The sequence below is a fragment of the Mustelus asterias genome, chromosome 9 (genome assembly GCF_964213995.1).
Source record: "Mustelus asterias chromosome 9, sMusAst1.hap1.1, whole genome shotgun sequence".
NCBI classification, from domain to species: Eukaryota; Metazoa; Chordata; class Chondrichthyes; order Carcharhiniformes; family Triakidae; genus Mustelus; species Mustelus asterias.
This window is the reverse complement of record NC_135809.1, coordinates 85,327,702-85,340,713: the sequence shown is the minus strand read 5'-3', so window position 1 is coordinate 85,340,713 and position 13,012 is coordinate 85,327,702. Positions and strand designations below refer to the sequence as shown.

Here is a 13,012-nt window from a genome sequence, read left to right as displayed (position 1 = left end):
CCCCCCATGCTGACACTATAGTTAAGAAAGTGCACCAACGCCTCTATTTTCTCAGAAGACCAAGGAAATTTGGCATGTCAGCTACGACCCTCACCAACCTTTACAGATGCACCATAGAAAGCATTCTTTCTGGTTGTATCACAGCTAGGTATGGCTCCTGCTCTGCCCAAGACCACAAAGAACTACAAAAGGTCGTGAATGTAGCCCAATCCATCACGCAAACCAGCCTCCCATCCATTGACTCTGTCTACACTTCCTGCTGCCTCGGCAAAACAGCCAGCATAATTAAAGACCCCATGCATTCCGGACATTCTCTCTTCCACCTTCTTCCGTCGGGAAAAAGATACAAAAGTCTGAGGTCACGTACCAACCGACTCAAGAACAGCTTCTTCCCTGCTGCTGTCGGACTTTTGAATGGACTTATCTTGCATTAAGTTGATCTTTCTCTACACCCTAGCTATGACTGTAACAGTACATTCTGCACTCTCTCATTTCCTTCTCTATGAATGGTATGTTTTGTCTGTATAGCGTGCAAGAAACAATACTTTTCACTATATGTTAATACATGTGACAATAATAAATCAAATCAAATGAATAGTTGAGCCCTCAACACAAATCCTTGCACCACTAGATGCATCTGTGAGTTCGAGTGCCTGCCCATTTTCCCTCTTCTCTGTTTCCTGCCACTCAGCCAATTTGCTAACCAACTCAATAATTTACCTTCAATTCCATGAGCTTCAGCTTTAGCTAGCTAACAGACTCTTCAGAGGGACCTTATCAGAAATCAACTGGAAGATCATATACATAATGTCCATCGACATTCCCCTGTCCACTATTTTAGTCACCTATTCAAAAAATTCAGATTCCTCAGCCATGGTTTACCCTTTACCAGTCCATGCTGACTCTCTTATCAGCTGAAAATCCTCAAGGTGCTAAGTCACACTATCCTTAAAATGCACTCGAGTAATTTTTTCCTTCTTTCACCTTTCTTAAATAGCTGAGTGATGTGTGCAATTTTCCATTTTGTAGGAGCAATTCCCGAATTGAGAGAACTTTGGAAGAACAAAGTTATAGAATCTGCAATGTTCTCACCTATTTCCATTCAAACTTTGGGATGGAAACCTATTCGCTTCTGATCATCCTCTTTTTCTTAAAATAAGATGTAAAAATATTTTGTATTGATTTTAATATCCTTTCTAAGTTTCTGTGCTCCTGTGAAGTACTCTGGAAGATTTTACTACTTTAAAAGCGCGATGCATACAAGTTGTTGTTGAATATTTTAGAGTTATCATCATGTGATTGTCTTGTAGGGCCTGGCAGGAAAACATCTCTGTTAAAGAGCTCCAGCGGCGCGGTGTCTGTCTGCTGAAGCTTCAGGTGGTGAGCCAGAGAACTGGACTATATGGACGCTTTCTTGTTAACTTCGAACCGAGGAAACATGAGGCCAACACAGCACTACCCAGCAATAACTTTAGCTCTGGTATGTTTCATTTGTTCTTTAATGCTGTCACATTCATTGCAATGAATGTAGAATACTGCAACAACTGAATTCCTGTCTTATTCATCTCTTCTCACAAAGATTTCAAAACGGCCAGCTTCATGCATACAGATTTTCAAAGTGTTTTTCAGGTTTTATATTTGCTTAGTCAGGTCTACAACTACATTCTTGCTTGTACAGCCACCAGCCATTTCCTTTAAAACTTCATTAATTTGCATTTTTCTCTTTTTCAATCGAATGAACTGCAGTGTGCACAGGAGATCATGGGTGTTGACCATGGCAACAAGATGCCACAGAATTGTAATGTCTTTCTCCCCTTCTCCTTCCTGCAGAGCAATACCAGGACACTATTTAGTTTCCCTCATGAACTGACTGCTGAGATTAGAGACTCCACAGGATGGAGATCCAAATTGCAGCCCTACACTGTGCCAGACCGGGGATTAGAAACTGCAGTTCAAAATGTTGCAAATCAAATGGCCAGCTTGTGCTTTCTTCATAGATTAGACAGTTTTAAAAGTCTGTGGAGTAAATTGAAATAGTACAGTTCTTTGTTTGCTATACAAATGTTTTAGGCTGTACTGGAGCTTTTTTTTAGTTGCCATAGATTGAGTTATAACGTGATGTGGTGTATAGGATGATTCCATGGCTGGAACTCTACCACTTCGTGTGCCACGGAATCGGAGCGGACGAAGGTCCGACATCGGAAATCTCTGTTGACCTCGGGTGGGAATTTCCGATCTCGCCCGAATGAAACTGTAAAATACTGCTCCATATTTCTGATCCCAAAAATCATGAATTTGCATATACTGGGCATTTAAGTTGGCCCCCACGCAACCTTTCCAATCATTATGTGTTATACTCTCATTAATAGTCAGCCTCAATTTTTCACCCTTAACGTTTTACTTATAATTCGGTACAAGGCTGTGTTGCAAAGATGCACAGACAATTTAAGACATGCCCACAGATAAGATCCCACGTGGCGAATGTTGAAGAGAATGTGTCTTCCAACAGAACAAGCTAAAAGTCAATTTGCTAACTTATTAAAATAACTACTGCAGCGAGGGAATTCCATATCAGTAAAAGAAAAACTGGTGCGAGAATGGATGAAGAAGGAAAGTGCCCTGACGAAAATGCCCAAGATTAAATGCGCCATGAGAATAGGGACCACTGACTAGGCTGATCTTGAGAAGCATGTATTGGAATATGTCCTTGAAAGTGGTCTCATCATCATCAAAAAAGCAATGTGTATATGTGCTTTTAAGTGAGGCCAATCAAACCCAGCGTCCATCAAAGATTTCAGAGCAACAGCTAGTTAGTGTAGCTGATTTATGGAACTGAAATGGCTAGTGTTGCAATAGAAGACCAAGATCGCCCTGAGACTACCAAAAGATCTTTGCCAAAATTACCAGTTTTCAAAGATTCATTGGACAGAGACAAAGATACAGGTATCCATGAAGTCAGATCAGCAACATGAATGAAACGCCTATGAATTTCAATATGCCTGACAACTGAACTGTGGACTGGAAAGGTTTGAAAACATCTGATGAAAATTACAGGGCGTGAAAGATGAGACACGTGGTGATATTAGCTTGCACTTGCTAATGGAACAAAATTAAAGCCAGTGGTAATTTCCAAACATTTCCATGGCAACAGTTTGATAGATGATGATGGAAAAAACTTGTGGATCCATAATGTGTGGAAAATAAGTCACTGTGGAACATGTTCAAATCCGATATAACCAATGAGTTTAAGAGTCACCTTTGAAGAAATTACACCCAAATTACGGTTATACTGGGGGGCTAACTTCATGGTTGAATTCATGGTGGCATGTTAAGATGATGTGCCCAAGTGACTCAGAATGAATTTGATGAACTCTTTGTATCGGATCCCAAAGACAATGAATTTGATGGGACGCAAAACATTTTTGTTGTGATTAAAGGCATCTTTGAACAATTAATTTATTTAATAAATCATTCCACATTCATTTAATATGAATTATTGGTGCTTTTCCCCCTCCACATTTCAAAATGCTGATCGCCCACACCAGTAGCTCACATTTTATACGCTGCATACAAGTTGACATCTGTTTTTGGGACAATTTTAGGAGATTTTAAAGCTCAACTTACATGTCAACATCTACGAATGTGGGCATCACTGGCTGTGGGCATCAAAGGTCAGCATTTGATGCCATCCCCAATTACCCCTGAGAATGAGCCACCGTCTTGAACAGCTGCAGCCCATTTTGTGTAAGTGCACTAGTGTAACTTTTCTTTATTGTGGAATTGATAATGTCTTGGTAGGGATAAAACAAAATGCATTAACATTCTTTGTTGTTGTTGTTCAGGGGATATTGTGGGTCTGTATGACAGTCAAGGCTCTGCCCCATTGGACCAGCTTGCTTCTGGCATTGTGACGCGCATCACGCAAAACTCAATCACTGTAGCTTTCGATGAGCCCAGTGACCAGTTAAGCTTTGATGGGAACTGTTCCTATAAACTTCTGAAGCTGGCTAATGATGTCACTTACAAAAGACTGAAAGAGTAAGCATGATTTATCTAACTTTCAATAGAGTTCAATATTAATATTTTTCTTTTTTCAATAAAATCACTAAAGATAGATATCTGTTGAATGCAACAACAATGTATACCAGGATCATTTACGCTGTATTTAAACAGCTCACGTTTTCCTCATTTGATTCAGCTGGCATATAACTATTCAAATTACATGCAGGCCCGGAGGAATGGAAATGAATCATTTCTTCTGTGTTAATATATTTAGATGTGCACAAGAGATTGCTGAAGGTCCTTGCATTATTACAATGGAATCAATTTAATCTACCAGCAGCAAGTTCAGATCAATATTCTAATTTCATAGGGAGATAGGAACAGGACAAGGCCATTTATCTTGTTCCACCAGTCATTGAAATCACAGCTGATGTGACCAAAGTCCATGTAACCTGCCATTGCCCCATACCCTTTAATATCTATGGTTAACAGAAATCTATCAATTTCAGGTTTAAAATTAATATTGATACAGCATTAACCACCATTTATGGTATACAGACTTGTGCCATTCTTTGTATATAGATATCTTTCCCAATTTTTCTCCTGACGGCTTGGCTCCAGTTTCTAGCTAATGTTCTCTTATCCTAGATTCACTACACAGTGGAAATAGTTTCTCTTTATCTATCCTATGAGATACCCTTAATATCTTGAAAACTTCAATCAAATTACACCGTAATCTTCTTAATTCCAGAAAATACAATCCTCGTTTGTGTAATCACTCCTTGTAACTTGATCCTTGGAGTCCAGCATCATTCTAATAATACGCAGCACTCCCTCCAAGACCAACATATCTTTTCTTGGGTGTGATGCCCAGAACTACTCCAGGTATTGTCTAAGGAGGACTTTGCATAGTTGCAACCTGACTACTCACCACTTATATTCTAGTCCTTTAGATATAAAGGACAGTATTCTACAAATGTTTTTAAATTCTTTTTTGTTTGTATTTGTTCGTGACATTTTAATCTATGCTGTTGGACCTGAAAGGTGGAATTTTCCCAAATATGACAAAGGATGGGATTCTCTGCCCTCCCGCAGCATCTTTCATGTGGCGGAGGCGGCGCTGGTCTTGCCGCTGTCAATGGAGTCTCCTATTGATTCCACACCACGCCGCTGGGAAACCTGCAGTGGGGGTGCACCATCAGCAGGACCGGAAAATCTTTTGACAAGAAAACGGCGGGGGGAGGGGGGTGGGGGTGTTTTGACAAGAAAGCAGGAGCGTGTTTTGCGCCGTCATACACAAGGGGTGGGGTCGAAAGACATGAGCATCAGCGCACAACCCCCCCCCCCCCCCTCCAACCTCCACATAATGGGAACCCCCGCCATGGGTCTACAAGACAAACTCCTGCAATTTGCTGAGGCTGCTTTGACAGCATGTCCCAAACCCATGACCTCTACTACCTAGAAGGGCAAAGGCAACAGCCCCATGGGAATACCACCACTGAGCGTTCCCCTTCAAGCAATGCTCTACCCTGATTTGAAACCATTCCTTCCAGATTCCTGGAACTCGCTCTATAACAGCGCTGTGTGTGTGTACCTCCACAAAAAAAGACAGCAGCAGTTTAATAAGATGACATTTAGCACCTTCTCGAGGGTAATTCGGCATAGGTAATAAATGTTACTGTTGTCAGCAATGCCCACATCACATAAATAAATAAAAACTAGTCTGTGATGCCCTGGTTTCTCTGTCCCATCTTTAATAAATTTCCAATCTAAAGGAATGATTTCTGAATCAAGAGCACTTTGGATAATCATTGTTAAGGCATCTGTAATGTTTCCATCTATTCCTTTTAAAGCCCTGAGATGGAAGCCATCTGGTTCTGGGGATTTATCATTCGTTATCTAAGTTTTCTTCATTGCTGTTTTATTAACTTGCATTAATTTGGTGAGACCCTGTCCTGTTTAAATAATAGTTTCCTTGAGATATCCACCTTCCTCTTCATATCTTCTTCCTCTACTGTAAACACTGATGCAAAGTAATTTACTAAGTAATTATGTCCGCATTTTCATCCTTAATGCCACCACTAGTAACTTATAAGGGGTTCACATTGCTCTTGGCTACCCACTTTTGCAATGTAACTGTAGTAATCTTTTAATGTTAATTTTGCAAATTTGAAAATGCAGATTTCATTCTATTTTAGCTTTGCAGTACACTAGCATTGAGAACCTTTGAAGAATGCATTCACTTTGACTCCTGTGACTAGTTTTAAATGTAGAATGATGGTAATCTATCATTTTTCAGTGCAAAGTAACTATTCATTCTCTTTTGTTCAGCTCCAAGCTCACCCAAGCAGTTAGGCGAGACTGAAACTGAGAAATCATTTAATTTTTATCTTTTTTTTTACCTCCCCATAGAATGAAGATATTGCAACTTTCAGAAATGAAGGGTAGTTTTAGCTTCATTCATGGTTCTTATTGCACATATATAGCTACAACAGCGTTCATGTTTGTATATGTGATTTGTTTCCCTTCATAATGTGTTGGTTTGTTTTTGTGCACTCTTTTTGTAACTCTTACAATGTGGAATGAGATATTTGCTGTTTCTTTGTATCTTTCCCACTCACCAGGATCTGTACCTTTAGGCATTCTTGTCTGTGTTTCTTTTTTAGTCTTATGTTATCTCTTATCCCTTTTTCAGTAGCACTGGGAAGCATCTTAATGTGAAATTTTTTTTTCTTGTAAAGCATCAGTTTCTTCTATGCATTGCACCCCATAAAGTGTTAAACCCCCCCGATAGGTAGGGCAGTTGATGTCATATACATGGATTTTAGTAAGGCGTTTGATAAGGTCCCCCATGGTCGGCTTATGATGAAAGTGAGGAGGTGTGGGATAGAGGGAAAATTGGCCGATTGGATAGGTAACTGACTGTCTGATCGAAGACAGAGGGTGGTGGTGGATGGAAAATTTTCGGATTGGAGGCAGGTTGCTAGCGGAGTGCCACAGGGATCAATGCTTGGTCCTCTGCTCTTTGTGATTTTTATGAATGACTTAGAGGAGGGGGCTGAAGGGTGGATCAGTAAATTTGCTGATGACACCAAGATTGGTGGAGTAGTGGATGAGGTGGAGGGCTGTTGTAGGCTGCAAAGAGACATAGATAGGATGCAAAGCTGGGCTGAAAAATGGCAAATGGAGTTTAACCCTGATAAATGTGAGGTGATTCATTTTGGTAGGACTAATTTAAATGTGGATTACAGGGTCAAAGGTAGGGTTCTGAAGACTGTGGAGGAACAGAGAGATCTTGGGGTCCATAACCACAGATCTCTAAAGGTTGCCACTCAAGTGGATAGAGCTGTGAAGAAGGCCTATAGTGTGTTAGCTTTTATTAACGGGGGTTGGAGTTTAAGAGCCATGGGGTTATGCTGCAACTGTACAAGACCTTGGTGAGACCACATTTGGAATATTGTGTGCAGTTCTGGTCACCTCACTATAAGAAGGATGTGGAAGTGCTGGAAAGAGTGCAGAGGAGATTTACCAGGATGCTGCCTGGTTTGGAGGGTAGGTCTTATGAGGAAAGGTTGAGGGAGCTAGGGCTGTTCTCTCTGGAGCGGAGGAGGCTGAGGAGAGACTTAATAGAGGTTTATAAAATGATGAAGGGGATAGATAGAGTGAACGTTCAAAGACTATTTCCTCGGGTGGATGGAGCGCTTACAAGGGGCCATAACTATAGGGTTCGTGGTGGGAGATATAGGAAGGATATCAGAGGTAGGTTCTTTACGCAGAGAGTGGTTGGGGTGTGGAATGGACTGCCTGCAGTGATAGTGGAGTCAGACACTTTCGGAACATTTAAGCGGTTATTGGATAGGCACATGGAGCACACCAGGATGATGGGGAGTGGGATAGCTTGATCTTGGTTTCAGATAAAGCTCGGCACAACATTGTGGGCCGAAGGGCCTGTTCTGTGCTGTACTGTTCTATGTTCTATATTTTAATTCGTGTTTTTATTCTGTGCTTCATTGTGTGTGAAACGGTCTGGTTCCATTAAAGCTGCACTCAATTTTTTTCTTCACTTATTTTCTTTTCAGTGCTTTAAAGGCCTTGGACCGGTATCGTGCTGGACCTACTTCTAATCTCATTGATGTCCTGTTTGGTGCTTCTGAGCCAAGTTCTCCCTCAGAAAATCAAAGTAAGACCAATTTCTTGCACATCATTTGTCTGCTGACCTGACCATTTGAAAATGCAGATTTCATTCTACTTCAGCTTTGCAGTACACTAGCATTGAGAACCTTTGCAGAATGCATTCACTTTGACTCCTGTGACTAGTTTTAAATGTAGAATGATAGTAACCTATCATTTTTCAGAGCAAAGTAACCATTCATTCTCTTTTGTTCAGCTCCAAGCTCACCCAAGTGGCTAGGCGAGATTGAAACTGAGAAATCATTTAATTTTTATCTTTCTTTTTACCTCCCCATAGAATGAAGATATTGCAACCTTCAGAAATGAAGGGTAGTTTTAGCTTCATTCATGGTTCTTACTGCGCATATATAGCTACAACAGCGTTCATGTTTGTATATGTGATTTATTTCCCTTAATAATAAGTGTTAGTTGCTGGTTTGTTTTTTTAAGAAAGCCCAGAGCTGTACAACCCTTGTCTAGATGACTCTCAGAAGGAAGCTGTACATTTTGCACTCTCACAGAAGGAAGTTGCAATTATCCATGGGCCTCCTGGTACTGGAAAGACAACTACAGTTGTGGAAATAATTCTACAGGCTGTAAAGCAAGGTCTGAAGGTGAGTCAATGTTTGAATTGGACATGGAATATTTTACTTGACTTATACACAAGGTAAAAGTGCAACTATAAATCATTCAGAGTACTTTTGTTTTAAAAAAAAATGTTTTTCAGGAAATTGAAGAGCAACAAAATAGGAAGGGAGAGGTTGGGAGAATGTTTTTTGTACGCTTGAGGATTGGACATTTTAGGGAAGAAGAAAGCATTATAGATTTTAAAAGGGAAGTGGTTCAATATTTCAAAAAAGAAAAAGTTAAAGGGGTATTTAAATGTGCAGCTGAATGGGGCTAAGTGGATAGCTGAGCACCAACATCGATGTGATGGACTGAATGGCTCTCTTTTGTTCTGAATATTTCAGTGATAGTTAAAAATATTTTATTGCAGGCTCCAAGAGTGAAAGGGATAAATTGAAAAGAAGTATAAAAAGGATGGTCATTCCGCAGTGCTAGATTCCATAGCTAGTGCCTATTGCATTGGGCTGTTTTGAATAATACAACTGAAAAGTCATTTTAATGAATAAACAAGCATGACATTTGTTGAGACAACATTTATGACAAGTCACCCACAAAGAAAAACATGATAAATCCAGGAAAACTGAGGTGGAAGCTGATTCATTGTGCATTCTATAATTGGAGGCAAAAATTGATTTCTTCATTTTAGAACTTGGATGATCAAGCAGACCAAATTCCTTTTCGTGTACTGACTAGAACTAACAAGGCAGAGGCAGGGTTTTGTGTGGCTGCAGATATTGTCCATGTTGGCCTTGGACATTTAGATTTGGTTCTACAAAAAACAGTTAACATACGTTAACTGGGATAACAAAATGAATTGGACAAGCATTCATTGAATTAAATAACACAGAAGATAAATGTTCAGCTCATTAGTCTGAGGCCAGCTCTTTGAAAGGGCTATTTGATTAGTCCAACTTCTCTGCTCTTTCACTATAGCCTTGTAAATTTTTACTTTGTTTTGTATACATTCAATTCCCTTTTGAAAGCTGGTGTTAAATATGCTTCCACCACCATTTCAGGAAGTTTATTCAAAATTGTAATGACTTACTTCGCTTTTTAAAAAATCCTACTGATTTGCACATTAATGTGGTCCTCAGTTTAGCAATTGAGATTAATAGAAAGGGATGGCGTGGTCAGAAGGAGTTGAATGGTATGGGATTTATTGATCCAACCTGTTGTGTAAGGCCTGGGTTTTGAAGTCAGCAGTGAAGAAATGGCACTCACTGTTTATTGCACTGTCAGTTGCCCACAAAGTTTTCCTGAGGTTTTGTACTTTGATTTTCTATCACCTGTTGCAGCTTCCTCTACAAGTGATCTGTGCTGTCTGTGAGCAAGGCAAACAACGGTGACATAAATCCAAAAACAGAAAGTCTGCGGATGCTGGAAATCTGAAATAAAAACAGAAAAACATTCCTCTTCAGTCAGTCAGATTGAGGAATCCTCGCTGTCCATGCAGTGTCTAACCAGGAAGTATAAATTAGGTTTAAACAACGCACAGAAAACTAAATAAAGATTGGAAAGAAAGATGTAGTTATGAGTGAGAGAGGGAGAGATTAGAGACAGAAAGAAAAAGCTTTGAAAATTATTTTAACACTTGAAGAAAATCTTCATACCAATTAAATTAAAGGATGAAATTCCACAAACGTAAAATAAAATTTTCAGGGCTAGAGAGGTGGTTTGACAGCAATTATAACTTAGCACACCATTAAATATACGCTATTACTTGAATGCACCAGACCAACTTGTTCTGGTCAGTTTAGAAGGTAAGTGTTGCAACTTCACTCACTTGCATTGATTTCAATGCTGACTCACAGCAAGATACGATTATAGTGAAATTTACAGTTGAAATTTCAGTATTTTGTTAAAAATCAGGAGTTGTTTTGTACATTTGTCCAACATTAAATTGAAAATTGTCCTTCTGGATATTATAGGGCACATTTCATTGGAGCCAGGAGTATAGATCAGCTAGTCTATGCCTCTGCATTATTACCATGTCTGACTCAGGCATGGTATCGTAAAAATAAATCTCATAATACATGACATGTTTATGAACTTTAAGTATTTGTGATTCCTGTCAACTTTACCTTTCCAGTTTGGATAGTGTAAACTAATTTGTTTGTTTTAGTGATCTGGATGCCAAAAGGTGTCTTATCGATGAGCTTTTTTTTGTATCCTCCAAGGTGCTGTGCTGTGCGCCCTCTAACGTTGCTGTTGACAACCTTGTTGAACGCCTGGCTCAATTTAAAGCACAGGTTTTGCGTTTAGGTCATCCTGCACGACTGCTTGAGTCCATACATCGCCATTCTTTGGATGCTGTATTGGCACACAGTGACAACACCCAGATAGTAATGGACATCCGGAAGGACATCGATCAGGCTTTTGTGAGTACTTTCACAAGAGGGAACTAGACTGTATTTGTATTTTGGTTTGTTTTACATCTTGTGTGCAGAATTGTACTTTTTAAAGTTATATAATTTCCAGTGAACCTATGACTTTTCCAACTGAATTCTCTCTCATTGCTTGCTCTACAAAAGCTGGTTTACTTTCTGAAAGTTTTATGTTAACGCGCCATTATGTTCAATGCAGAGAGCAAAAAAAAAATGATTGCTTTTTTTTGTTCAAAGGGAAAACTGAAAAAGGCACAGGAGAGAGGAGAGAAGGTGCACTTTCGTGGTGAGATCAAGACTTTGAAAAAGGAGCTGAGAACAAGGGAGGAGGCGGCTATAGTACAAATACTAAAAAAAGCCAGTGTTGTCTTGGCAACTAACACAGGTAAACCACGTAAGGAATAAAGGCCGAATGTGGGATTTAATTGAGTTGAGAAGCAATTACATTTCCTCAAGTAACTCCCTCTTTCCACACAATCTCAAAATTAGTTGCTTCTTTACCCATTTAAGTCTTAACTTTGTAAAAAGCTCAAATTTGCTATCACCTGATCATCATTTCTTGGATTGCCTCACCTTCTCTCTCCTGTTTTCAATCTTGATGTCTTGTACTAGAAGCCTTTGCCCTCAGCTTAGGTTTCTAAATTGACATTCTTTTCCCCTCCAATAATAGTCTTATTTCCAGTGATAGTTACTATACAGCGATTTTCTGCCATATGTATCCAACCCAAAGATCAAGGCTACACAACCTGAACACAAGAGCAGAAGTATAGGCCATTTGGCCCCTTGCATCTGCTTCACCATTCTGTAACATGATGGGTGATCTCCACTTTCCTGCCTTGACTCCCTTGTAGCTCAGAAATCTGTCTAACTCAGCCTTGAATATATTTCATGACCCAGCCTCCAATGTGCTGTGTGGAAGAGAATTCAAAACACCAACAATCCTCTTACAGAAGAAATTACTTCTCGCCTCACTCTTCAATGGGAGACCCCTTATTTTGAAACTGTGTCTCCCTCGTTCTAGATTCACCCACGAGGGGAAGCTCCTCAGCATCTACTCTATGAAGCCTACTCCGAATCTCATATGTTTCAGTAGGATGACCTCTCATTCTTCTAAATTCCAAATGTGTATAGGCCCAACTTGCTCGACATTTCCTCACAAGATAAGCCGTTCATCTCAGGGATCAGCCTCGTAAACCAGCAAACACAGTGGGCAGAATTTTCCTGTCCCGCCTGCTGTGGGGCGACGACGACCATGCAAAGGTCCGTTGACCTTGGGCGGGATTTTCCAGTTTTAAGTTTTCAAATGTGCATAATTCTACATCATTGAGAATCTTTGGTAAAACAAGGGAAATGAGAACAATGGGATTTCAAAAGACTTTATTGCATGTGGAATATAGTAATTGGCATAATTGATTAGATTGCCTGTGATTGGGTGTGTTTCCATTTTTGTTTTATGGTACTTTTTCAAAATCTGCTTTATAGACTTAAAGTGCACAAAAATATTAATTGTAGATTACAGGAAAGAATTTGAATTAGTCGAATGCTTGTCCCAATATCTGAAAAATATCAAATGTTTCACTATTTCCTGGTAGCATCGTGGTTAGCACTTCTGCTTCACAGTGCTAGGGACCCGGGTTCAATTCCCGGCTTGGGTCAATGTCTGTGTGGAGTTTGCACGTTCTCCCCATGTCTGCGTGGGTTTCCTCCGGGTGCTCCGGTTTCCTCCCACATTCTGAAAGACGTGCTGGTTAGGTGCATTGACCCGAACAGGCGCTGGGCTGTGGCGACTAGGGGAATTTCACAGTAACTTCATTGCTGTGTTAATGTAA

General features: G+C 39.9%; 1 protein-coding gene across 2 annotated transcripts in view; it reads left to right on the top strand.

Moving 5' to 3' along the window:
* The window catches only part of ighmbp2 (immunoglobulin mu DNA binding protein 2), a 59,565-nt gene that overhangs the window by 8,178 nt on the left and 38,375 nt on the right, over positions 1-13,012 (top strand). For both annotated transcript variants that reach the window (XM_078220453.1, XM_078220454.1), the window contains exons 3-8: positions 1,311-1,480; positions 3,843-4,038; positions 8,082-8,182; positions 8,623-8,786; positions 10,977-11,177; positions 11,421-11,568. In XM_078220453.1, the coding sequence (XP_078076579.1) occupies positions 1,311-1,480; positions 3,843-4,038; positions 8,082-8,182; positions 8,623-8,786; positions 10,977-11,177; positions 11,421-11,568 (980 nt within the window). The remainder of the gene's footprint in view (positions 1-1,310; positions 1,481-3,842; positions 4,039-8,081; positions 8,183-8,622; positions 8,787-10,976; positions 11,178-11,420; positions 11,569-13,012) is intronic.